This window comes from Arachis duranensis, chromosome 5 (assembly GCF_000817695.3).
Source record: "Arachis duranensis cultivar V14167 chromosome 5, aradu.V14167.gnm2.J7QH, whole genome shotgun sequence".
NCBI classification, from domain to species: domain Eukaryota; kingdom Viridiplantae; phylum Streptophyta; class Magnoliopsida; order Fabales; family Fabaceae; genus Arachis; species Arachis duranensis.
In genome coordinates, this window is record NC_029776.3 from 104,407,443 (window position 1) to 104,433,660 (window position 26,218).

Sequence of the window (26,218 nt, forward strand, 5' to 3'; positions counted from 1 at the left end):
AGTATATTTAATAAAATAATTAAAAAAATTGAAAGATCTATTTTCAGACGTTATAATTTTTTTAGGATAATCCTCGAATATTATGGATACATCCAAATAAAGAAATCTATAAAAGTATTTAAATTTTTAGGGGAAAAATATTTTCTAATTAAGTTCTAAATTATTTTTAATATCAAAATGCTTCATTCAACAAAATCTTAGAAGCTAGACTCTATTTAGTCAATATTTTAGAATAGAAATATAAAAAAAATTGAAAGACAAACAAAATTTTATAAATGCAGGCGTAGATAGATAAATATTATTTAGAATTAAATAAATTTCAGTATTTATTTATTAATTATTACTACTGTAGACTATAGGTGAGTAGCAGAGATTGATCAGTGTAGTAGGCTTAGGGTTTTCACTTTCAACGATTTTAACCTTCAACCCTTTGTGAAAGTAATCACCATGAAAAAGTAGTGCTCACGGACTTCTTTCTCCAAGAGTGGAGCCTCATACTCTCTAGAAGTGGAGCTACACTGCTTCGATAAGTGAAGCTGTTAAAACCACAATCATTCTAATTCATCTCAAATACAAGATCAAGAACAGGCAAGAAACACAACTCAACAAGGCAGATCATGGAAGGGATAGAAAACACAATCATGGAAGGAGATGTTCTAGATTTGGAAGCATCTCATGTTCAACACGGAGATATAGCTCAGAAGCTAGTTGGCAGGGTGTTGACGGACAAGATATTAAACACGGTCACAGTGCGCAAAACGATCTGCAATATGTGGGGAGATCCACAGGGCTTGGTGATCACCAATGCAGGACAGAATTGTTTCATCTTGAACTTCAAAAGTCAGGAGGAAGCTAAGAGAGCATATGAAGGTGGACCATGGAGGATTGAAGGGCACATGCTGAGTCTGCAATGGTGGAGATCAAACCTGTCAATCAATGAGGTAAATTACAATCAACTTCCGATCTGGGTTCAGATACATGGTTTACCTTATGATAAAATCAATATTAAAAATGCGGAGAAAATAGGAGCCATAATAGGAAGAGTGATAAGTGCTGAAGATCCTTTTGTTGAAGGAAACATGTTAAGATCCTTTCTGAGGGTCAGAGTGGAGATAAATGTTCAAGAACCACTGAAAACTGGGTTTTGGTTTAAAAGGGATGATAGAAGCCATTCTTGGGCTGAATTTAAATATGAAAAGCTGTATGATTACTGTTATAAGTGTGGGAGAATTGGGCATGACAAAAGAGGGTGTGAAGAAGAGCTAGTGAGGTCACCAGTGAATCCAGAAATTCCCAGATATGGGCCCGAACTTACAACGGCAGGGCTGAGGTCGATAGAAAATGAGGCAAGAAAGGCAGGCATCAGGAGGAGGAAGGAGGAACAAAACAATTGGGTGGAGGAGCTGTGGGAGGCGCGTGAAAGAAGCCTGCAAGGAAGGGAGAGGCTGATAAGACAGACGCAGAGAGATAGAGGGGAGTCAGGGATAGGGGGAGCAAGAAGTTCTCAAGCAAGTGCATCTGCCAGATCTTGGGACAGAATAGCAAATCCAAAAGAACAAGTGGGAGAGGGACAAGTGGCAGCAAAAGAAATGCAAGATCAACATGAGGGACCTGATGAAGAGAGAAGAAGCGGTGGGAAGCACAATAATATAATCACATTAAAGGATGACAGGACAGCAAATCATAGAAAAGGGAGAAAGGAAGGGGCCTGCCCACAAAAGCAGCAAGCCAGTGAGTCAGTAACAATGGAAAGCGTGAAGAAGGCCAAGGAAAAAGAAAAAAAACAGACGAGAATGACGAGGAAAGCAGCAGGATGCCTACAAAGCAGAAAGAAAAAAGTGGGCCAAGCAGGAGGAAAATACATAGTGAAAGAAGAGGAACATGGGCTTTCATCAATCAAAGGCCCAATAACAACAAACAACAAATTATAAGTGGGCCAGGGGAAGAAGGGAGGAATCTTACCATCAGAGAAATACTGGAGCAATTTAACAAAAACATGGCTGGAGAGAAAGGTAATAAAAACAACGGAGAAAATGAAGAAGAGGTGGCCCAGAAAAGGAACAACATGGACGAGGATAGAACAGAACAGAAAGGGAAGCAAATAATCATAGAGAGCGAAGGAGGATTCTATTATGTAGAACTAGCAGAGGAGGAAGAAGAAATAGAACAGACTAACAGCAAAGCTATAGTTGTGGCAAGGGAATACGAGACAGAGCTTATTCAAAGGATGAACGAAAAGCTGAAGCTAAAGAGAAGAAGGGAAGAGGATCAACAGGAGCAGATTGCCAAATCCCGGAAAGAAGAAGAGGAAGACATGCAGATGTGGAGGGCCAACAAGAAGAACAGAGGAAACAGAAAGCTAACAGAAGGAGGAACTCATGAGGAAGGATCACTGATCAGAGAGGAATTTGATGACTTCATGGCTGAGGAGGCGGGCCTACACATGCCCCCAACTCAACCATGAGTATCATAAGCTGGAACTGCCGCGGGGTAGCGGCTCCCGCGACAGTTTCTGAACTGCACAGTATGTGCAAACAATTGAAGCCTGCAATAGTATTTCTTATGGAGACTAGAGCTAGAGAGAGTACCATTAAGAAGTTGAAAAAAAGGTTACATTTTGAAAATGTATTTTACATAGAACCCCGGGGTTTGTCCGGAGGGCTATGCCTTTTGTGGAATGAAATATATAATGTTGATATTTACTTTTGGTGTGAAAATCATATAAAAACCCGCATTGATGATAGAAAAGGAAAAATATGGGAGTGCAACTTCATATATGGAAATCCATGTTTTGGAAGAAGAAAAGAACAATGGAGAGCTATCACAAGGAACAATAGCAACAGGGGGGAGCCACAAGTATTCATAGGGGATTTCAATGACATTTTAAGCCAAGAAGAGAAAATTGGCCTACACCCAAAGCCACAAAGTCAGGTGAGAGAATTTAGGCAGTTCGTAGACATGAATTATCTCATGGACTTAGATATAAAAGGAGGAAGATTCACATGGTTTGGAAATCCAAGGAATGGAGTCATCACAAGGGAAAGGATAGATAGGGCATTGGTCAATTGGGAATGGAGGGCACTGTATCCGCAGGCATCACTCAAAGCTCTACCGGCTATTAGTTCAGATCATCGCCCATTGATTCTGAACATGAATCAGATTCAAAGGACAGAGAAGAACTTCAAATTCGAGGCATTTTGGACTGATCATGAGGAATGTGAGAATATAGTAAGAAAGGGATGGGAAAAGGAAGACATCCAAGGTTGCGTATGGAAAGGAATAACAAGAAGAATGGAAAACTGCAAAGAGGAGTTGACAAATTGGAGCAAGAAGACACTAAAGCGAGCAGATAAAGAAATATGCAAATTGAAGGAGGAATTAAAGAAGCTACAGGACTCGGATTTATCACAAGAGAAGCAGGAGAGAATACAGCAAATAAAAGAGAAGATAGCTGCTCTATGGAAACAGGAAGAAAAGTATTGGGGACAAAGAGCTAGGTTGAAATGGCTAAAATGGGGAGACAAGAACACATCATTTTTTCATGCCACAACTATTCAAAGAAGAGGAAGGAATCGAATTGACAAACTCAGAAATGAGGCAGGGTTATGGATAGAGGACAGGGAAAGAATCATGAAACACATCGAGGAACAATTTGAGGGGCTGTTTACTTCCAATAACACAAGAAATTGTGAATCAATATTAAATAAAATTCCAGCGAGAGTTTCGGAAGACATGAACAGAGTGCTGATCTCAGAGGTCTCAGAAGAGGAAATCAGAAAAGCAGTCTTCAGCATGGGCAGTCTTAAGGCTCCGGGACCGGATGGCCTGAACGGCCTATTCTATCAGAAAAACTGGGAGATAATTAAGAAGGAGGTATGTGCAGTAGTCAGGGAATTCTTTCGAAGTGGATTTATGCCGGAAGAAATTAGCGAAACCATAGTGGTTCTAATCCCAAAAGTGAAGAATCCGGAGGAACTTAATCAGTTAAGGCCAATTAGTTGTTGCAACTTCATTTACAAAATTATAACAAGGATCATAGTTTTGAGGCTGAAAGGACTCCTTGAGGATATAATATCCCCTACCCAAAGTGCATTTGTGGGAGGAAGGCTCATACAAGATAATGTAGTAATTGTTCAAGAAGTTTATCACAGCCTAAATAAGAAAGGAAGAGAGGGATCACAAAATATAGCGATCAAGCTAGACATGAACAAGGCATATGATAGACTTGAATGGGATTTCCTTGAAAAGGTGCTCTTGAAATTTGGCTTCGCCGAGAAATGGGTCGACTTGGTAATGAAATGTGTAAGAAGTGCGAATTATAGAGTAAAGGTCAATGGCGAATTATCAAAGAAGATAAAGCCTCAGAGGGGTCTTCGGCAAGGGGATCCATTATCCCCATACCTGTTCATTTTAGCAGCTGAGGTATTTACGATTTTAATGAAGGAGGCTAAAGAGAGAGGTGACATAACAGGAATAAAGATAGCCCCATCAGCTCCGGCACTCACTCACTTATTGTTTGCAGACGACTGCATCATATTTGCGAAGGCGAAGGAGGAGGAGATTTTTCAGATTATAACCATATTAAATGAGTACACAGAGGCATCAGGACAAAGAATTAACACGAACAAGTCTGGAATCTCCTTTGGAAGCCAAGTGCCAATACAAACGAGAGTTGATATTGAAGAGATTTTAGGGATGAAAACATGGGATACACCAGGAAAATACTTGGGGTTACCAGCAATTTGGGGCAGATCACATAACAAAGCTCTAGGATGGATTGAAGAGAGGATTATGAATAAACTAGAAGGATGGAAGGAAAGGTTGCTGAATCAAGCAGGCAAGGAAACGCTAATAAAGTCGGTAATTCAGGCAATGCCAGCATACATCATGAATGTCATAAAGCTTCCTAAAAGTTTTTGTAGAAGAATTTGCGCAAAGGTTGCAAGATTCTGGTGGGCAGCCTCGGGGAAGGAACGGGGGATCCATTGGAAAAAGTGGGACATCATTACAGCGAGTAAGAGAGATGGGGGGCTGGGGTTCAAAGATCTGGAACAACAAAATATCGCCTACCTTGCAAAACAAGCATGGAGAGCATTGAAGAACCCGAATGCAGTTTGGGTACAAGTTCTGAAATCGATATATTTCCCAAACGGAAATTTCTGGACAGCGACGGGCAGAAAGGGAGCGTCATGGGTCTGGAGAAGTATATTACAAGGGAGACAGCTTTTAAAGGAAAACGCAAAATGGAGCATAGGAAATGGCGCAAGAGTTAGCATATGGAAAGATAACTGGATCACTGGGAGAAGCAAGCCATTAAATTCAAACAGCACAAATGATTTCAGGGTCAAGGATCTCATTGTAGAAGGGGAAGGGTGGGATAGAAGGAAGATTGAAAGCAACTTTCCCCAAGAAATTTGCAAAGAGATTCTTAGCACCCCTATAAGTGTGATGAACAAAGAGGACATATTATATTGGCCTTGGAGAGAAGATGGGAATTATTCAATTAAAACGGGATACTATGCAGCGAGAAGGACAGAACAGAGTGACAATCATAGAAACCCATCAACAAGCGAAGATAAAAGGGAGATATGGAGGGAGGTGTGGAGAATGGAAGTGCCGCAGAAGATAAGAATGTTCTTATGGAAAGCGTGTCAAGACATATTACCAGTAGGTTCGAATTTATATAAAAGGAAGATTGCATCAGATCCAAAATGCCAAATATGTTTAAAAAGTCCAGAAACAGTTGAACACGCACTATTATTATGCGATTGGGCCAGGGCAACATGGTTCGGAGCGGAAGGTCAATGGACCCCGACAGTTAAAACAGTTACTTCAATCGGGAATTGGATAGTCGAATGTATAAAGAAGTTGAGAGCAGGGGGAGGGGAAAACCAGGAAAGGGGAATCAGCAAGCTAGGATTTCTTATGTGGGAGATATGGAAAACAAGAAATAACAAGATGTTTCAACAACAAGAGGTAAATCCTAGAGGGACAATTTGCAGGGCAAAAATACTAGAGGCAATATATTGGAAACTAGCAGATACGCAGCAGCCACACAAAAAAGAAGGAAATCATAGTAAGACTAACCTGGTGAAATGGAGGCCGCCCCCTTCGAACTGGCTGAAAGCTAATGTCGATGCAGCATTTAGGAAGGAAACCGGAACAGGCGCAATAGCTGTGGTCATCAGAGATTATAAAGGGAGGATTATATTAGGATTCTCAGGAAAGATTCAAACCAAATCAAGTATTGCGGCAGAAGCTCAAGCGATAAGGTAAGCATTAATCATAGTGAACAACCTACAAATGGATAAAACTCTAATAGAATCTGATAACTTAAAGCTAGTTCAAGCAATAAAATCTAATACACCCATAGGGGAGGCTTTGGCCATAATCCAAGACATTCGAATTCTGATGGAAATGTTACCTGAAAAGGGATTAACCTGGACCCCCAGAAACGGAAATCGCCTGGCCCATGCAGTAACAAAAGCAGCAGAAGCGGACACTTTACGAGCAAACTGGAGCATCAATCCACCTGAAGATATACAAAACATAATTAGAAAAGAGATGCATCAGTGAAGCAAAAATTAAAAAGAAGAACAGAAAATCTGTGACAAAACAAAGAGGTATGGCTCGAATCAGGTCAAAAGACAGAGAAGGCAGATTTATCCAGATCGTCAACGATCTGAGACAGCAGATTAACATGCAACTCGATGGGATGATGTTGTAAAGTTACCGCTGCGGGAACGAGAGACAGAGGAGGAACAGGGCAGATTCAGCGACGGCGACCAAGGGCGACCACGGAGGATAAGTTCATGGCAAAGAGTCACGAACACCCAGGCTAGGCCTTGAACGAAATCTGGCGTGGGTCTCTGGCCGCTCCGAATCGGTGTAGGTAATGAAGATATTTGTTATTGGCTACAGGGGAGGAAGGGGCTGTCTTCGGGCTCTGCGGTCTAGACGGCGACAAGACGAGGAGAGGGCGTCCAAGATCTGGAAATTCCGGCCGGCGAGCCTTCCTTCCGAGGATGTCAACAACATGCAGAGAGTATTTCAGTTTCAGGTTTGTTGAAGACGAAGAACAAGAGAGCATTCGAAACTCTCTCTCTCGCGGCAAGGGTAACATGCACCCGGGTATAACGGGTCGGTCAAGGGTAGCATGGATCTCTGTTCTGGATCTGGGCTCTTTGTGGGCCCGGACTTAGGGTTTTCACTTTCAACGATTTTAACCTTCAACCCTTTGTTGTGATTGGAATTTGTAAGAGCGAAAATGGACGAAACCACAGAGGGCAAAACCTTAACGGTGGAAGTTGAACCCAAAAAGCGCGAAGCTGATTCGGAAAGCGACGATCTTGTTGATGTTCCCTCAAAGAAGCCAAAGACGTAAGATTCTTCGGTTGTCGAAGCTTCTTTCGAAATTAATGCTGATGCAGCTGAGGATAAGGGTTCTAGGCACACAATGGAAGATGCTTGGGTTGTTCTCTTAGACGCAACTTTAGATTACCCTAGAAAATTAAGTTATTATGATGATTATTATTATTATTATAGATGATGAATAATCATTTTGATTTATCACTAGTATTTGTCCCTCTTTTATTTTTTAACAAATAAATGGTGTGATTTGTGGATAATTTGTTGCCTGTTCCTGAAATCAAATTCATCTCTTGATTTTTTGCTTTCTGTTCTCTACTAATGATTATGAGAGCTTGGTTTTCAGGTGTGCACATTTTGCAATTTATGATGGGCATGGAGGACGGTTGGCTGCAGAATATGCACAGAAGCATTTGCATGGGAATGTTATCTCAGCTGGATTACCACGTGAGTTGGTGTGTTTTGCTTGGTCTAATTTTATGCATACTGTAGCAAAATAATAGTTGTTCTGTATTTACTTTTTAGACAGTTAAATTAGTTACTATATGTACAGATACTAGAATCTACTAGTTCACTTAGTTTCCATATACAAAACGGTTTTCGGAAAATAAAAAAAAAAGTACTACATATACAAAACGGACGGTCCGATTAGCTTCCATCAAAATTCAAATTTCCCTTCCATGGAAAACAGACCCTTTGATTGGTTTACAAAATTTTTCACCCAAAGAAATCGGATGGTCCGATTTCTTCACACCAAAATGCAGCAAAAGCTGTCCCCCATATTTGTCTAGCACCTCCAACATCCATAACCAAGCACAACACATACACAGCTTCCATAACCAAAAAATTCAGACAACAGCCACCCTACCAAGGATTTAAATGGAGACCATAAAAGGGGTTACACCTTCAACCTTCATAAAGGGCAATCAATTATGGAAGAAAAGGATATCATATTATAAGAAAGTTAACAGTCAGCTAGGTAAAGCTGGGAGATACAGAAACCTTCTTGACATGAATGCTTACTTGGGTGGATTTGCTGCTTCTCTTGTTGAGTACCCTGTTTGGGTCATGAATGTGGTTCCTGTTCAAGCCAAGGTTGACACACTTGGAGCAATTTATGAAAGGGGATTGATTGGAAGATACCATAATTGGTTAGCACATTATTTTTTTCCTTATCTCCTTAACATAATGTTCTCTTCTTCATTGTGTAAATTGCTTGTGGCCTAAATTACGTTGCAGGTGTGAAGCAATGTCCACTTATCCTAGAACTTATGATTTAATTCATGCTGATTCAGTCTTCAGCCTTTACAACCAAAGGTATTTATATATTCAATTCAATATCATATACACTATATTAACACATAATTTGTCCCTTTTTAACAAATGATCTTGGAAATATGGCTCATTGTTTGAAGTAATCTAACAGATTCAAGTACTGTTTAAATTCTGATTAACCTACTTGTATGTTGCAGATGTGAATTAGAAGACATTCTGCTAGAAATGGATAGGATTCTTAGGCCAGAAGGAAGTGTGATAATCAGAGATGATGTTGATATATTAGTAAAAGTAAAGAGTATAGTCAACGGTTTGAATTGGGAAAGTCAAATTGTTGACCATGAAGATGGGCCTCTTGAAAGAGAGAAACTTTTATTTGCTGTGAAGAATTATTGGACAGCTCCTAAAGCTTCAAACGGTAGTTAGTTAAATATTAATTAAGGTCTTTTTAGTTTTTAAAGCCTCCTTTAATTTCTTTTCTCTAGTGCTTTTCTTTTTGTTTATTCATCTCAAAGTTGTTGGTATTCTTTTGTATCTTTCTTCATTACTTTTCATTAAATGCAAATTCAAAGTGTGCAGAACATACACCGAATTCAGGAGTAAAGTAACCCTTGTCATGTTTTGCTCAATAATTCAAGGGTTTGAGCACCTAATCCAACATGCTTTTTAATTGGCTCTGTTATCATTACTTTGTCATCAACTTTTAGGGAGCAGTCATAATTACAAATAGCCCTATAAAAGTAATGCATGCTAGATCCACAAGTCTTTTGTGCAAGAATATTTTAAATTTATAAATATTCATTTATAATCCATTGCTGAAACTTTCTTGCAGATTTTAAATATTTCTGTGTGGTAATGATTACTTAAAATTACATGGTTCATTAGCTTTTTTGTTTGTAAATAAAAGTCATAACTACTAGTAACATTTTCAGTTGAACTTCACAAAAAATCATTCCCCTTTATAAAACACCTACAAAAAGGGTTCATATAAATTAGTGTTCCCTCATTCCCTGTGTATTTAATTTTAAATTAGAATTCAACAAATATACATTGCATAATAGACCTTTACTGTAGTAACATTTAAGAAGTATTAAGAGCTGATTAGTGGAATGATAGATAAACTCATCATATTCTCAATTATTCTATTTTTAAAATTAATATGGAATAAGCAAAATTGAATATCGATGGCAAAAACAAAAAGAACACTTCAAAAGAAAGATGATTGATTCCTAAGTCCTAACTCAATGCCATTTTAAACTAATAATGATTAAATATACAAATACCATGAAAAATTATTATATTAGAAGTCTATATCATGCCACAAAACCTACCATGAAAACACCAATATTGTATGCTTTGAATTGTGTAACTGAATATCCTCTTATTAGGTAGGTGACTCATGAAACATAACACCAATGTTTAATTAACTTGCAAACTTAACACTATAAATTGAGACATCAAATCCCATCAATTAAGAGTCACAAAGCAAACCTAGGCATGGAGTCTCTAAAGTCAAAAATGGCATTGATGTTGATCTTGGTTGTGGCCACAGGAGGAATGGCCAAGGCACAGAGCGGTACATGCTCGAACGAGCTGAGTAACCTAAACGTTTGTGCACCGTTTGTGGTGCCTGGTTCATCCAACACAAACCCAAATGCTGGGTGCTGCAATGCTCTCGGATCTGTTGACACTGAATGTCTTTGCAGCACTATTAGGATTGGTTCTCAATTGCGCTCTAAGTGTAATCTTCCACCCCTTGGTTGCGCCAATTAATTAACTAAATCACTCTCTCTAATAAGGTATCTACATATTCTAAGTAATTAAATACACGTATACAACTTTTTTAATCGATCTCACTCATGTCTCGTGTATTTTGTAGGTGCGAATTAGTGCATATGAAGATGCATGCATGCATGCAATGAGATGAATAATAATTATAAGAGAGAATTAATAATGCTGAAGACCCTTGACACTTGTTTTTTTTTTTTTTTATTTGATTTTTGCTGAAGTTTTCGTTCTGAATCTGAGCCATTTAGATTATTATGAAGATTAATGTCTCCAGCAATTGCACACTTTGTTAGAAACATAATACATTATGGGAAACAATGCAATAATATATGATTTTCCATATCAATATGATTTGGGATCGATAATTATTTGCATGTCAGCGCATTCTCTCAATGACGCAAACAAATGAAACGAAATATGATCAAAACTAAAAAAATAAAAAATCATATCGGTCACCATATTTTATATTTAAGTTTAAATAGAAAATAAAATACTTTTTTAATTAATGTCAGTTAATTTTTTTAACTTATTTTTTATTTTAAATTGTAAATCATAATTCCTAATTTTAAACTCTCAAAAAATAGGTTAAAAGTTTAATTGAAAATCCTAATACTTATTATATTTTAATTTTTTTTTTGGTAATTTATACATTGTTATTAACTTATTATTATTAACGAAGGATAATAATAAGAATATTATTAACGAAATCCTAGTTAATAATATTATTAACTGAAGTTATATACGAGCATGACAAAAAATCGTTATTTTTTGGTCTGTTTTTTTCTTTATCACGATTTTTTGGTCTGTTTTATTTGGGTCATTAAACAAGTGGATTGAAAAATAGCTTGTTTTCTAATCAAAGTAGGGTATGTGAGGTTGTACCTGGAAGAAGCATTGGGTCCAATATTAAATACCATGTTAGGCCCCCTCAATGTTTAACTTAATGGAAGAGTACAATTTAAGGGTCTAGTACATGAAAAACTAGTGCAATTCCATGCTCTGCAAAGTTGTACCTGTGGGGCTATGCCACATTTAGATTCCTTATGATTTAGGGTGTCACAAATTTCAACCAAGAAATGGGAAGCCATTAATGACCGAAGAATAGAAGCCATTTATTTTCTCCACTCCTAATGTTTCAATGAACACAAAGAAGATTTCTGTAATCTTTTATCCAACAAGTTAAGATAGTTTCTTCTTGTACCTTTTGAAGGACTATACTATAACATCATTTATGAAAAATGTAATAAGAAGTAAATAAATAAAACAAGAGTAAGCAATGAATGAGATATTTTATTTCATTTATTAAAATAATCAAAGGTATAAGTATGGTACATAAAATAGCATTAGGCAATTAGCATTTTAGCAATGATAATAAGATGGGCTGTGACATATATAAACATTGACATAATTATTGTTGTTTTGGGAAATGATAAAACTGACCCAACCCAAAAACAAAACTATACTAATTCTTCCACATATATTTTTTTATCATATTGAAAGTATTATTTGGAAATTTCCTTGTTGGGACAGGGGGATGCTACATCTTGATGGATGAGTGCACTGTACAAAAATTGGACCTTGACTTAATACTTATTTGTTGTTTTTCATGAATTTAATGTGTGTAGGTCCGGTTCTTCTACCACCCTAAATAGCCCCACTTACGCCATGACAATTGAAGTATTCATCAAGTTTAATTGTCAATTGCATGAGCAAGAAAAGTTGGATTTTCAATTACTACTCTGCAATGAATTAAAAGTCCACACTTGATATATTAAAAGCTTTCATCTTCTTTCTTTGATGTGTTTGACATTTTTACTCTACCAATTCACAACATTGTAGTACATTTTAATATAAGGTTTAAATTAATGTTGCTTAAATTTAAAATATGAGAATGTTGGACAATTCAGTATGGATGTAACTATAAAGCCTTTCGGCTATAGACTTGGATAGACTCTAAATTTATCATAGTAGAGACTAGGGAGTAGATTAAGACTTTTTCAGTGTCCATTAAACTTTCAAGTGCTAGTTTTACAATGAACCAAAACAAACACTAGTATTTTATTAGATTCACTTAATTTACGTTAAACTATAGTATTATTACTATTCAAGTGACATGTTTCTTGCCAATTGGATTTCTTTGATTATTCCTTATGCTTATTTGGAAGGAATGAAGTATAACACATATAAAGCCTATTGCTTTACTCCATTACTATTCAATTCCTCCAAAGTGGCCAAACCAAAAAGCTTTCATTTTGATATCAGCATTCAGCACAGTAAATTCCCAATTCAAACAGCGCGTGGCACCAAACTCTTTAATAGCGCGTGGATTTACACCATTGAACATGATACCACTTCCCAAATCCAAATCTCTGCAAAAAGAAAACACACAAAACTCCATATAAGAGTTCCACACTTCCCCAAACTCTTCTATCTCCAATCTCCTTGCCCTCCAAAAAAGTAAATAATCTTTCATTCTAAAATCTAAATTCTCTCTCTCTCTCTCTCAGTCAAAATTTTCTACAAAACCCAATATACTACTAATGAGCTGAGAGTGGAAAACACATATCATTATGGGGTTTCTCCGGCGACTCTTCGGCGGCGGAGGAAAGAAGAACCACCACCATACTCCGCCGCCGGGAAAGGAAAAACGGAGCTGGAGCTTTGTGAAACAAAGCACCAGAGACAACAAATCCAACAACAATAACGGCTATGACAACTTCACCGACAACTTGGACCCCAGCTTTTATTTTTTTTACCATAATGTCCTCGGAATCATGAACATAGAATAATGTTGTTATGCTGAGTTTTTTTGTTTTTTTCCTTTGCATGGTTTTCTGGATTCACCTCTTCTTCTTTTTCAAAATAATATTTATTATTATTATTATTATTCTGTGTTCTTAGCGCGACTACTAATTTCAAACATAGTGACACACTCTGTGAATCATGATGTATGCTCACTTTTTCGTTTGTTAATTAATTTTTTAATTGAAATGAGTTTCTAATTATTATTAGTATAATCGTATTTTATATATTTTTTAAACTGTTTCTCTGTGGCTGCGATAATCAAATTTCAAAATGTCACATCTATCTTCGTTTTTCCGAATATTATTATTATCTTGGGAGAAAGTTAACGGACCCAAAGTTAATAATTACCTGCTTCGGAGAAAGTTAAAATCTTATACCAAATTCTCTTAATTGTTGATGTTTGTTAGATAAGAGTTTTTATTTTCTCAGAAGAAATCCAGTATCCAATTATTTTCGATTAACATTCAATCAACTTTATTTTTACTTTTTATTTCTTGATTATTAGTTTTTAAAAAAATGGTTGATTTCTTAGGCAGGCCCTTAACTTCCTTCAGAAATTACTGGTTAAAAATGCATAATAAGTAAAAGTGTTTTTATAGAAATTTATTTTTAAAAAAAAATGTGTTACTAATAACTTTTTTTAATATTTTTTTTTTATTCTTAAGCAATATGCTTTGAATAAAACTTTTGTTGATGCTTGGATTCTGGAAAGTTCATTTTGTTTGTCCGCGCTTTCTGATGCGCCGACAAATTTTGTGCTTATTATTATTATTATTAAAATTTTTAAAATATATAAAACATTGGTTTATCTTATCATGTGGTGATGAAGTTAAACCCTTGTCCAAAGATAATACTGTGGGTTCAAGTGATACTAATTGTTGTAAGATGAGCATTGGTAGGAATTGAAGTGAAGTAAGGTCTCTTTCTCAAAAGGGACCACAGTTACTGAAGATGGGATTATGAGAAGACTAGTAGTGCTTAATTTATCTTAATTTTTTTCATTAAATGAAAACAATTATCACAGTATTGAGTGCCACATGTGTTGTTGTCACATGCTAGCTGCATTATTTCGTGTATTGTGGTTTTGTTCTGCCCTGTGTCCTGTACTTGGGAGTTGGGACCCCATTGTATGTGATGTTGGTCCTCATGGTTTTACAGTGAGAAATGGGAAGAGAGTAGTACTAGACTACTACTAGTATTAGGATTGTGTGATAGAAATCTAGGAATTATATGATTCATTCATAGCAAAAGGGGTTGTAGAGTAGGTGAAGCCAATAAAATCTAACTGGGAAAAATGGGAGGCTTGTGTGTGAATATTGTCATCTTAGTTAAGATTGGCCCCACATACTTGGCTACTTATGATACTTTACTTTCCTTTTGCCAAATTAGAATGTCCCTTTGTACCCAAAAATAACACCCAACTTGAAGTGGCCCACCATGCGCCAACCCATGCATCATCATCCATGTCTTAGCTCATGGGCCAATTTTGCTACCTAGTTAAAAATAAGTGTATAGAAAAGTGTACAAGAGAAATGTAGATACGAATATTATTTCTCTTTTACTAATTATAAAAGAGTGAAGTGTTAAAATTTTATTGAACGATAAGGAAAATCGATCCATGAAAAATTGAATATTTGTCTGATTTATACACAAAGTTAAATTATTGATCGGATGAATATGTCAACCAGAATTCATTTTTGGAACATACTTGACAAATACATTCGGCCTTTTATGTGTTATTTTTGGTCTTTTACTCATAAGTGAATGTAAGAATAGGAGATTCACGTGCATGATGGTAACTACTAACTACCGTTCATTTTGGTTGGGTAAGGGGTATGAAAGAGTTGTGATTTGTGATTTTTGAACAACTTGTTTCTTGTCATTTGACAAGTGAAAACCAAAAGGGTTTACTAATTTACTTACTTTTTTGAAGGGGGGAAAAAAGTTGATGTTCTAACCTTCACGTGAAACTTCAAAGAAGTAAACACTTGTTAAGGATACTATTATAGTAACATGTTAGGCTGTAAAGCATTACTTTCTTTTCTTATAGTGTTCAAACATAGGAAGGCTACTATGTTAATTAACCTTAGTTATTTATATATGTCTTCTCCTTTTGCCATCATGCTCATTATTTCGTGTCATGTCAAGGTGGGGAATGTGACACAAGGAATGATATATCAATAAGGGGTGACTTTACACTATGTATTTGTGTTTCTTAATCATTACCTCCATAACCCCTAACCCACCATTCTCTCTCTAATGTCCTTTTCCTTTGCTTTTAATATTCTATACCTTTTTGACATTCCATGCTTATCCTATAGTACCCTATCTTATATATCTTATTGTTTTAGACTCATGGTAGTGATATATATATTTAATTAAAATATGATATTGTTAATCCTATACTTAATTTGCCTAATTCGGTTATTCATTTCTTCTTGGATCTTTTGAATTATGCTTCATGTTGATTCTTCTTCGTGTTGATCTTTTGAATGTTGAAGGCAAGAAGGGCATTGAGAGCACTTAAAGCATTGGTGAAGTTACAAGCACTGGTGAGAGGCCACATTGTGAGGAAGCAAAGTGCGGATATGCTGAGGCGCATGCAAACTTTGGTGCGCCTCCAGGCTCGTGCACGTGCGAGTCGCGTGCACTTGTCTGACAACATGCCTTCTTTCAAGTCTTCACTTTCTCATTACCCTGTAAGCCTAAACATGTTTATTTATTTATTTATAATTATTCTTAATTGTTGTCCTTTTTCTTATCTTAACAAGCTGTTGCTAACTTGTTTATGTTATCCTTAACTCCTTAACAATGTACTTTACTTTATGCCCTGTCACAAACTGCATGTTTCAAACAAAGGTTAATGTAAAATTTGGCTTTTAGGTTGGAATGTGCGTATCTTTTGAGAGGAGAACTACTATGCAAAGAATAGCTTATGATTATATCACAATCTGTCAGATTTTTCATTTTCATGATTAATTGCAGGTTCCTGAAGAGTATGAGTATCCACTTCGTGCCTATAGTACAAAATTTGATGGATCTTCTATCCTCAAGGTACACAAATTTATAGGGAACTCTAAGTAACCAAAAGTTTTCTATTGTACTGCTTTAGAAATGATGAATTGGCCTTTTCGACTTGCAGAGATGTTGTTCCAATTCAAATTTTAGGGACATTGAGTTAGAGAGAGCCCGATTCGGTTCCAGTTGGTTAGACAGTTGGATGGAACAAAGTGCGTGGAGCCAAACTGGTAATGCTTCAAAGAAAAACGGGCACATAGATGACGAGAAGAGTGACAAGATTCTTGAAGTTGATACTTGGAAGCCACACATGAATTCTCACAATAACAGTAGCAGCTCATTCAAGGCACCACAACATTATTTCGCTCCAGATTACAGCGACAACTTTCTCATGGCATATGAATCTCCATCGAAACGTTCCTCGAAAGCGCTAAATACAAGTTTCTCATCTAGGGAAGTGTTGCCCTTAGGTTCTCCTAGATTCCACAAAGGAAAAGAAGTGGTGATGGCTTCAAGAACCGCAGAGAATAGTCCACAAGCATTTTCGGTCTCATCTAGGCTCAGTAATGGTGGAAGGAGAGGCCCTTTTACACCAACAAAGAGTGAGTGTTCTTGGGGTTTCTTCAATGGATATACTAGTCACCCAAGCTACATGGCTAACACTGAATCTTCAAGAGCTAAGGTTAGGTCACAAAGTGCTCCAAGGCAAAGGCTTGAGTTTGAGAGATATGGTTCAACAAGAAGGAGTTTTCAGAATCCTTGGGATGCAAGGCCTAATCCAAGTTCTGCCTCAAGCCAATTTAACTGATTTGGGAGTACCAAATTAAGATTATTCAAGTTTTATGGTTGAATTTTATTATCTCTACCCCTCTTTTTTCCCATTTAAAAAAAAAAAGAAAGAAAAGAAAAGAAAAGAAAGAAAGGAGAGGCATTGTTTTGTTTTGCTTTGGTTGGTTTTTATTTGTATGACAAGTGGTTTTAGATTGTAAGTAGTTCAATAGTTGACTTGTACTCTTGTAGAAAAAAAAAATCCTCAAAAATGAACAAATAACTTTTTTTTTTATTTTACCAACCATCTCTCTTGCTTTCTTGATGATTGCCATTAATCTCCACACTATTAACCAAAAAACACTTGAATCATGTTCAAATTCTCTTCCAAAACTACGTATCATAGCCACCATGTAATTTTATGAAGGGATTAATCTATAACTTCAGATATGCAAGGCCTAACTTATAATCCTGTCCCCTTAGATACTTTTTCCATGCTCTTAATTTGTTCATTGATACATGATAAATTGAGTCATATATGTAAAATTAGAAGTCTAGAGTTCCACATTGTTTACTCTCAATGGTCTTTCCACCATTCCTTTCATTTCTATCCCTGGATGCACCAATGACACCATGACTTCGTCCAATTCCAAGCTTAGGCAAACCTCGATTCAATCCGTCAAGAAGGACACAAGCTTTACACCATTTCTGTACATGAAAAATATTGTCAATCAGCTGATAAAGTGAAAACCCAAACATCTAGGCAATCCAAATATGAAACAAACTGAAAATTGAATGTTACAATATAAAAGGAAACAACTATATCTAACAGGTATATCTTTTTTGTGAAAGAAAGTTGGGCAGAGTGGAGGTTAGTCCATTCTATGATCAATCTATATCTTAGTACTTAAAATATCACAAAAAGAAACATCAGGTTTTGTTGAAATGCATCATTTATATATGAAACAAGTTTCCCTGAGATCTGATATTCATCCAATGGGGCACACTGAAGGTAATACCTGGCTAGAAATATAACCACACCGTTCACATGTTCCTTGCTCTGGCATTTTTGCAGTTGTAGAAATCCTGAAATTCTCACCTGATCTAATGATGTCGAGAACCGCCCGAGGTCTACATTTCAAGAGGAAACCATTAATATTCCAATTTCAACACAAGAAAGAAAACATAGCCTATCAAGCACGAGCAGCAACCTAGACAATAAACCCACCTGAGTCTTTCCAAATCTTTGATGAACTCTCGGGCAAAACCACGATAAGCATTTGGAGAATAGATGCCTGTGGGGTATTGAGAGAATATATAGTATTATGTTATAGAGTTTAATCGGAATGGTACTAACTATGATAGGGAATGATAAACATTACATTCAGTGGAAAAGTAGTCGAGCCTCTTGAAATATGCATACGTGAGAGACATCAAAGTGAGTCAAGGATTCGCAATTTTGCGTTGCAGTTGGAGAAAGGTGACAAGAACCAACAAATATTTTTACGAATAAGATTAGCTTGTTCAACTAACTAACTAAAAGGATATATTACGATCTCCTTCTCGTATGTATACTTGAAAGGCTTGCACCTGGGAATGGGCCCATCTTCACCTGTGGTTATGGAAGTGCATCTACTCAATCTGATCACAAAGAGAGACAAGCATCACAAAGACCGGCGTGAATTCAAAGGGAAAAGCTAAGATAAGAAGCTACCTAGCAATATCTCCTCTAAGTATATTCAAGAGAACTGTCTCTGCAATATCGTCGGCATTATGACCGGTAACGAGCTTATCTACTTTCAAGAGTGCAGCACCACGATCAAGGGCCTGCCGACGGAAGACACCACAGAAGGTACAATTATTCTTTTTACCAATGGTGGCAACAATTTCATCCATGGTCCAACCATAGAGGTCCTTGTAAGAGACAACCTTGAGAGGCAATCCATACTGAATTTGGTTTCTGTGAACAGTTTCAAGGGAGTCGTCACGGTAGCCGGTGATGCCCTCATCAACAGAGAGCAGGAAGAGATGGAGGCCATAGTCATGGGTTTGGTTAAGCTTAGCTAGCACATAGGCCAGGACTGTGGAGTCTTTGCCGCCTGAAGCACCAATTGCCACACGCTCCCCACGTGTGAAGAGGCCATTGGAGACAATGACTTGGTGAATCTCGTCCTCAAAGACCCGGAAGAAGCACTCCCTGCATAACTGTTGGAGGGTTTTCGGCCTTCTCAAGGCGGCCCTCCCACTGCACAGGCAACACAATCGCCCATTTCTCTCCCTTTCTTGTTCCATACTCTTCACTTCTGTTCTACTTTCAACCAAAGAAATGTGTATTATCATGAGAAAGAGTAATTAATAAAGAGAAACTCTTGGTGGCCAGCAATCTTTAATAGTTTTAGTCATCATTTGACCAGCACAAATACTAAATTGTCTTTAACAAATAAATTTTATTAATTCATGTGTGCAAACTGTATTGATTCATGTGTGCAAACTCTGGTAAATATAGGTGCAAACTATATGCTTCTTATGTGCAAAATTCATGTAAATAAGGGTGCAAATTTTTGCAGGCCAAGTGCTGGTAAAAATGATAATATATGTTGATCATATACATTGCTCATTAATAAATTTAACAAAAACAGTTAAGTTAGCTGTTGAAAAATTTTATTCCCATATCTTATCCTCTAATAAATTTTACACCAGACAAATTAGGTTATCAGATTATGATTCTCCCCTTGTAAAAAAGTTGCCCACATTATTACATACATCATACTGCACATGAACACTAACTCCTAAGGAGTTTGAGTAACATGATTTGCCTATAGAAGACAGAGGCTGAAATTGGATACTATAGATACTGCACATTATTACATACATCCCAATATAAAACATGGAACGAAGACAGACCTAGTCAGAAATTGGATACTATAGATACGAATTCATGAAGGAGAAGATGGTCTGACCTTGAATCGAAAAAGGAATGAAACGCAGTGTGTTGCTTTTGCTTCAGGATATTCAATAGCTTTGGATTTCTTCTTCGAGGCTGCTGGAGTATCCTTACTGTTATCTCTGTTTTCCGTGTCTCTACTCTCTACTGTTCAGAGAGAGTTCAGAGAGAGTAAAGCGAGTTCCTTTGGTCCGTTCTATTTTCAATTTCATTGCTTTTTTTTTTTACAAATTATAAAAAATAAAAAACAGAAATTTATTATTTTTATTTTTTTAAAAAAATTAAAAATAATAACAAAAAAAAGAATAAAAACACAAACTAAACGGATTGTTAGTTATGTGAAAATTATGGTTAAGGTACCTATTTATTAGGTTAAATAATTGAATAATGTTGAGAACCATCGGAATTATTGTCAATAATTAATCATTAATGTTTAAAGCTAAGGTTGCGAGAACTGAGTTCGTCAATAAACTGATAGAGTGACTGTTTTAATGGTTCATTGGAATTTAATCGGTTTAATTAAATATAAAATAAAATTATTAAAAATTTAATATATAATTTTAAATATTTAAATTTAATGATTTTTAAGTCGATAAAATTTAAAATTTTACAATTTTATGTAATTATCCATAATTTATCATTAAAAGTTCACAAACATCTTTAAATATCAAAATTTATAACTAATAAAAATCAAAATACACATAAATAACAAATCTAAATAAGAAAATCAGCATAAACAACTCAATCAGAATAAACAAAGAAAAATTCCAACATATATAATGGAGTGAAGCACCATCAACAACTCAGATCAGAAAAATAAACAACCAGAATCAACAAATCAGAAAAATCAGCATAAACAATTTAAAATCAAAATCATAGCATAAACAATTCAGAATTGATTCCAGCATAAACAATTTGGCGCATTAAGTTGAATTGAATCAAGTCAGTCCATGTTTATTGCTTAATGACTTTCTGTTATTGTAAATGTTACTCTCATTCATCAATGCAGTTTATTTTATTGTTTACCTCAACTTGGGTCTACTTTTTGTCCATATGATTATTCCCAATGGCTATCTCTATCAGTACTGCATAATCTAATGCATAAGGTGAGGCAGGCACCATCAATTCATGTTGGAAAACACTAAGCAATGCATGAAAGATGTATAATATAGGATTCCGAAATCATGGAGTCATGACAATTAATCAAATCTTTTACTTTTGAACAACAGCAAAGGTCCTACGTATGCAGGCACTTACCCTTTTTGCCACCACTTCCATAAAATTTCCAGCCATAAATTACAAACTAAATATAGGATGTAGCTTCAACGTGAAAACTCTGTTTTGTGTTTCAAAAAGTGGTGGGCACAAGGAAAACTTTCAAGTAAATATATTCAGCAAGAGAAGCTCTGTTTAACATTTAAAAGAATGGTATGACTTGAATATATTTGTAGTTATATATACAACATAGGTGACAATATACTAGAACATCAAAGATAATGCTACCATTTTATGCTATCAACCACTGCCTAAGGTCTTAAACATTCTTCAACAGATGCACTTATTAGATTTTAAACCTTCAATCACTTTGATCCACTCTTCAATTCTGTTTTCTATTTTGCTATTGCTGTTAAATTTCTTACCTCAGGTACCAATTATTACACTGAATCTCAACATGCTTCCTATTCTTGAAAATCCAAACAGAAGCAAGCTTGCGAACAGAGAGAGAGAGAGCGCTCGAAGAGAGGAGACGACTACGGCCACAAAGCATCGACACGACGGCGAGGGAGCTTCCTACCACGACGACACAGCTTCCTAGTGATCGGTTACTGGTTAACCCGATTGAACCGGCTAGTTCGGTTCAATTTTTAGAACAATAAAATTAATATGTAATTTTTTTTTATTTATATGAATTTAACTAATACGTGTCTCAAAGACACATGATAAATTTATTATTAGTAGAAAAATTTAAATTTTTTTAATAAATATAAAATAAATATATTAAAAATTTATATTTTTTATATTTTTAACAAAAAAAAATTAATTTATAATCTTAACATATAGCCTAGAACATAAAACCCTATTTATATTTCACAGCTTTTACACTTTATAGTGATATATTTTGGCGGCTATAATTCAAGCATCTTGTCTTCATTTCACACGGGATAAAAAATAGAGGCTCTTCATTCACTGAACCAAACCTCTCATATAACCTCTCACACTTTCAAGCAAAACCATTCACACTCACATTCGAATTATAGTGTAGTGTACGGTTTTGGTTTTGGTTTTGGTTTTAAGAATCGATTATTATGGTTTGAATTTTGTGCAATTCAGTTCGATTTTAAGATTCACATATGTAGTAAGTTTAGGATGACATGATTTGATGATTGTTTAAGTTCATACACGTTATAAGTTTTGGATTACATGATATTAAGTTTAAGTTACTTGTTAAGTAACAAACTGAAAAATTATTATACACATTACTAGTGTAAATTTCAGCTTTCTGTAGTTAAAGACCCAGAAGACTATTGGAAAATGAATTCATGTACAAATAAATTTCTTTGCATATAAAATAGAAGAGTAGAAGTATTCATAAGTCCACATAGTCAAACCATTAGTCAATTTTTAAAGACATTAGCAAAGAAAATAAAATAAACGAATTTCCCAAGCTATTAATATAACTATACAAAAAAGAACAGAAACAGGATCATGCCCCTTCAACCTTCATTATTAACTGTCATTGCATTTCCATTTAGAAGTTGGAACACATGTTAGGTAGTGACACCAATGGCAATGATCATAGCCATTGTCACCCCGGAATAGCATCACCAAAGCAATCAATAACCTGCAATCCAACCAATGAATTCAATGGTTAGATATAGAATCATAGATAACAATACAACCACTTGTGATATAACTACAGAAGCGCATGAATTAGATCAATCACAAACTATTAAAATCACAGCAAAGCCAATGATGGAATCAGCATTGATTGGTAGAAAGTACATTAAGCAACAAGTAACAAGCTTTCACAATGTTCTACTAAATAGAACTTGCTCTTCCTTTTCCAAGAAACAAATAAAAATATGGGTAAACTACATTAACCTCTTGTAAAGTTAGGCAATACTACATGCACTGCCCTTGATTTGTCATGCCTATACTAATTTACCGGAGGGCAAGTTAGTGTCATCTTCTTAGGGAAGCCTTTTCCCATTAAGTGACATCGGCTACATGGACCAAAGACGTCACTACGTTGTGTCCATGCATTGGAAAGTGACGAAGTTTTGCGTTAGTTGTAGCAGGCCTAACACAACTTTACATAGATCCAAAGATGTCATTGCGTAGTGGCCATGCATTAGGCAAGTTAATGTCATATTTTACAAAACAAAAGGGTACCAAGTGTTTTATAACCTAAATCTTAGGGAGATTAGTGTATATTTTTCCAAAGAGAACGATGTTGTAGGTAATATCGCCTAAACCACTAAAAACAATAACATTATTAGTAAGTATTTTAGAAACGAGCTCACCCAACAATCAATAGAACAAGAGAGATAAGCCATAGAGCATATTGGTAAGCCTTGTATTTTGACTTGAAGCGAACACCAGAAGGAAGACGCTGCTGCTCTAGCCAACCGTATTGAGGACGAGGAAGAAAGATAAAGCCAAGGAGAAATCCTGTTAGGAATCCCCCAATGTGAGCAAAATTATCAACATGGGGCAAAATGCCAATAGCAAGATTAATGACAATAATGACCAAAAGTGAGACCAATGCAGCAGCCTACAAAAAAAAAAGTGAGTCAGAAATGAAAATTGAGCTTACTGTACTATAAACAGAATCAAGTATTGTTTCAAAACTAAGTCCTTCAAATCTGATTAACTCTTCAAATTAAAGAACTCCTAAGCATAGAGAACAGATAAATAAGACGGGACCAATGTGATCACCTTGTTGGTATAAATAGTCCAGTTAGTAATAAGTTCCGAAAGCATTGCTCCTAGAAGTCCAAAAAGAGCACCAGAAGCACCAACAGAGATATTGTTTCTAATAAATAAAGAAGAGAGTACACTTCCACCAAATCCAGACAACAGGTAAATGATTCCTATCCTCACTGCGAAATTATAAATGAAAATGTTGGATATAGTCATCTATAGTGTTGATCTTGAATAACACAAACTAAAGTCCAATGCTTTTATCTATGTCTTTCTTTAGAAACATGATGATCAAAATAACCCTTTCGGGAAAAGGAAGCATACCAAACCCGAATTGTTGTTCGAGGCGAATGCCGATAAAGACCAAGCTCAACATGTTTGCTGCCAAATGAATAACTCCGGCATGTAGCCAAATGCAAGTGATAAGTCTCCATCCCTGATGATGATTAACAACACTATCCCATTGAAGGGCTCCCATCTTAGTCAACCTTCAAAAAATCAAAAGCAAACAAAATAGTTTCAATCAATAAAAGTCCTTCAGGAACATGATTAGCTGATAACTAGACTACTCCACAACTACTACTATCAGTAATTCAGATAACTGCAACTTATTATGCCATGGAAAATCCAATCCTCTTTGTTCAAGTTTTCACAAGAGGATTGAGCAGCAAAAGACAACATTCCATTATTTTGGGAAAACTAATAAACTCTTAAACATAATGTTTACTTCAAAGCCAAAACACAACCAGAGGAACTTGTATCTAAACTGAAATGATAGACTATACTACCAAATTGAGATCATGAGATTAATACCAACATCAACAAAAACACAACAATTCCCAAAATAATAATAATAACAACAAACAATGAGAAAGAACAAAGCATTGAAATTGAAGAGCAGTGATGAGAGTTGTTACGTTATGGAAGAAGGTCCAAACAATGGATTTTCAGAGAGAGGCTGAAAGGAGAATCTACCGAGAAATCTAGCCACACAATGACCCCGAACCGGAATAGCAGAATTTTTGTTGGGACAATCGTTGATGTACATAGCGACAATGAAAACAAGAGAATTGGCAAGAACAAAGATAGGAACAAGCCAGGATGTCCAAGTGGTTTCTGAATGATAAAGATGAGATGCAGTAGTAGAAGTAGTAGGAGCAGCATAGTAGTAATTCCTGTTGGAATTCCGTATCGGTGCCATGTTGTTCTTGTTAGCCCCACCAGCTTCTAGATCTCTGTAACTCCCAGACATGTTAAAGTTGTTGTCTTTCAGTTCTCATTTGGAGAGAGGAAGAGGAAGTAGAGGTAGATTAGATTTGGAGGAAGAGGGGGAGTTACTATTTACTAGTTAAGTTTGTAACTTGCACCCCATTAACTACTAACTAAAGTAACTAAAATCATACCTTCTAAGAAACGTGTGTGGCTTTGTGTGCTGTGCTCCACTCCACTTAAATTTTAATACACTAACCGTATAGACATGTGTAATTATATTTATTTTTTTAAATAATTATTTACGTAATTAATATAAAAAATTAATTTTTTTATTGATTTTCATTATATAACTAAATGTACGAATAAAATTATTTTAAATTGATAATATATCAAAATTTTCAAACTAATATATTGAACCATCTCAAGTTATTATTTTCTAATTTATAATTCTAGTTTATTAACATTACAAAATACAATTTTTTAATTTTAATTCTCCAAATATGACTTATAATATGATTTATAATTAAAATTTTTTTATTAAATATGTCTTATTTCGGTCTATCTGTGTATTTTTGAAAATGATAATAATGATTAAATATGGTTTATTTTTTAATGTATAATTAAAAAATTCCTTGAAAAAGTCATATTTGTTGTTTGTGTATTTTTGTGTATTCCTATATATTGTTTGTAAATCTATATACTATTTGGAGATGATGATAATAAATTAAAAACGCAGGATCTAAAAAAATTAAAGGAAATTCTCTAGGTAAGGCAAACTCTATAATTTTTATAAAATTCCTTGAGGTACGACAAACTTACTCTAAACCAAAAAAAAAATCGTATTTAGAGAATTAAAATTTAAAAATAATGTTTAGAGAAATATAAACTTTTATTTTTTTATTTCTGAAAAAAATCCATATAATTAGTTGTATTTAAATATATAATTAGTTAAAATATAATATTTCAGTTGTATTTAAAAAGGAAGATCCTAAGATTTCTATTTTAGACATAAAGTTCAATGTCCTGTCTCATCTTAATTCTTGTTTCAAACAAAGGTTTAGATAGTTAGATGATTAATTTTTAATTGAAGCCTATTATATATATAAGTCTTTTTTG

The 26,218-nt window shown here is 35.4% G+C and overlaps 6 protein-coding genes across 8 annotated transcripts in view; 4 read left to right on the forward strand and 2 right to left on the reverse strand.

Moving 5' to 3' along the window:
• LOC107491179 (probable methyltransferase PMT16) overlaps nt 1–9,163 on the forward strand; it is a 29,200-nt gene extending 20,037 nt beyond the window's left edge. The window contains exon 7 of the mRNA XM_052261334.1: nt 9,086–9,163. The gene's annotated coding sequence lies outside the window, so the exon portion shown is untranslated. The remainder of the gene's footprint in view (nt 1–9,085) is intronic.
• LOC107491177 (probable methyltransferase PMT15) lies at nt 7,229–9,079 on the forward strand. The gene is made up of 4 exons (XM_016111973.3): nt 7,229–7,471; nt 7,715–8,519; nt 8,608–8,685; nt 8,841–9,079. The coding sequence occupies exons 2-4, from the start codon at nt 8,248–8,250 to the stop codon at nt 9,067–9,069; spliced, it is 579 nt and encodes a 192-aa protein (XP_015967459.1). The 5' UTR covers nt 7,229–7,471; nt 7,715–8,247; the 3' UTR covers nt 9,070–9,079.
• A 977-nt stretch (nt 9,164–10,140) lies between the features above and the next one.
• LOC127747702 (protein MEN-8-like) lies at nt 10,141–10,416 on the forward strand. Its single transcript, XM_052261876.1, has one exon. It carries the CDS (start codon nt 10,141–10,143, stop codon nt 10,414–10,416), a length of 276 nt encoding a protein of 91 aa, XP_052117836.1.
• A 3,616-nt stretch (nt 10,417–14,032) lies between these two features.
• On the forward strand, nt 14,033–17,317 carry LOC107491176 (protein IQ-DOMAIN 24). Its single transcript, XM_016111972.3, has 3 exons — nt 14,033–15,935; nt 16,222–16,290; nt 16,379–17,317. The coding sequence occupies exons 1-3, from the start codon at nt 15,729–15,731 to the stop codon at nt 17,060–17,062; spliced, it is 960 nt and encodes a 319-aa protein (XP_015967458.3). The 5' UTR covers nt 14,033–15,728; the 3' UTR covers nt 17,063–17,317.
• A 119-nt stretch (nt 17,318–17,436) lies between these two features.
• On the reverse strand, nt 17,437–20,151 carry LOC107491175 (cytoplasmic tRNA 2-thiolation protein 1). Of its 3 annotated transcripts, none has more exons than XM_016111970.3 (7): nt 19,983–20,151; nt 18,737–19,333; nt 18,571–18,663; nt 18,405–18,445; nt 18,251–18,317; nt 18,042–18,153; nt 17,437–17,730 (listed from the first exon to the last, which is right to left on the reverse strand). In XM_016111970.3, the coding sequence occupies exons 2-7, from the start codon at nt 19,312–19,314 to the stop codon at nt 17,569–17,571; spliced, it is 1,053 nt and encodes a 350-aa protein (XP_015967456.1). In that variant the 5' UTR covers nt 19,315–19,333; nt 19,983–20,151; the 3' UTR covers nt 17,437–17,568. The 3 variants fall into 3 exon arrangements, with proteins under 3 accessions (XP_015967456.1, XP_015967457.1, XP_015967455.1); XM_016111971.3 differs by having other exon boundaries at nt 18,737–19,325; nt 19,983–20,149; XM_016111969.3 differs by having other exon boundaries at nt 18,737–19,330; nt 19,983–20,149.
• Nucleotides 20,152–22,495: 2,344 nt separating this feature from the next.
• LOC107491173 (RHOMBOID-like protein 2) lies at nt 22,496–25,262 on the reverse strand. Its single transcript, XM_016111966.3, has 5 exons — nt 24,808–25,262; nt 24,215–24,378; nt 23,906–24,069; nt 23,491–23,741; nt 22,496–22,808 (listed from the first exon to the last, which is right to left on the reverse strand). The coding sequence occupies exons 1-5, from the start codon at nt 25,140–25,142 to the stop codon at nt 22,694–22,696; spliced, it is 1,029 nt and encodes a 342-aa protein (XP_015967452.1). The 5' UTR covers nt 25,143–25,262; the 3' UTR covers nt 22,496–22,693.
• Between the last annotated feature and the right edge of the window lie 956 nt (nt 25,263–26,218).

Coding starts and splice junctions, on each gene's coding strand:
- LOC107491176 (XM_016111972.3), top strand. CDS start 15,729: ATGTTGAAGGCAAGAAGGGCATTGAGAGCACTTAAAGCATTGGTGAAG. Junction 15,936..16,221: donor CTTCACTTTCTCATTACCCT/GTAAGCCTAAAC, acceptor GATTAATTGCAG/GTTCCTGAAGAGTATGAGTA. Junction 16,291..16,378: donor ATGGATCTTCTATCCTCAAG/GTACACAAATTT, acceptor TTCGACTTGCAG/AGATGTTGTTCCAATTCAAA.
- LOC107491173 (XM_016111966.3), bottom strand. CDS start 25,142: ATGTCTGGGAGTTACAGAGATCTAGAAGCTGGTGGGGCTAACAAGAAC. Junction 24,070..24,214: donor CGAACAACAATTCGGGTTTG/GTATGCTTCCTT, acceptor ATAATTTCGCAG/TGAGGATAGGAATCATTTAC. Junction 23,742..23,905: donor GGACTATTTATACCAACAAG/GTGATCACATTG, acceptor TTTTTTTTGTAG/GCTGCTGCATTGGTCTCACT.
- LOC107491177 (XM_016111973.3), top strand. CDS start 8,248: ATGGAGACCATAAAAGGGGTTACACCTTCAACCTTCATAAAGGGCAAT. Junction 8,520..8,607: donor ATTGGAAGATACCATAATTG/GTTAGCACATTA, acceptor ATTACGTTGCAG/GTGTGAAGCAATGTCCACTT. Junction 8,686..8,840: donor TTCAGCCTTTACAACCAAAG/GTATTTATATAT, acceptor TGTATGTTGCAG/ATGTGAATTAGAAGACATTC.
- LOC107491175 (XM_016111970.3), bottom strand. CDS start 19,314: ATGGAACAAGAAAGGGAGAGAAATGGGCGATTGTGTTGCCTGTGCAGT. Junction 18,664..18,736: donor CTTAGAGGAGATATTGCTAG/GTAGCTTCTTAT, acceptor CTTTGTGATCAG/ATTGAGTAGATGCACTTCCA. Junction 17,731..18,041: donor GTGGTTATATTTCTAGCCAG/GTATTACCTTCA, acceptor TTTCATGTACAG/AAATGGTGTAAAGCTTGTGT.
- LOC127747702 (XM_052261876.1), top strand. CDS start 10,141: ATGGAGTCTCTAAAGTCAAAAATGGCATTGATGTTGATCTTGGTTGTG.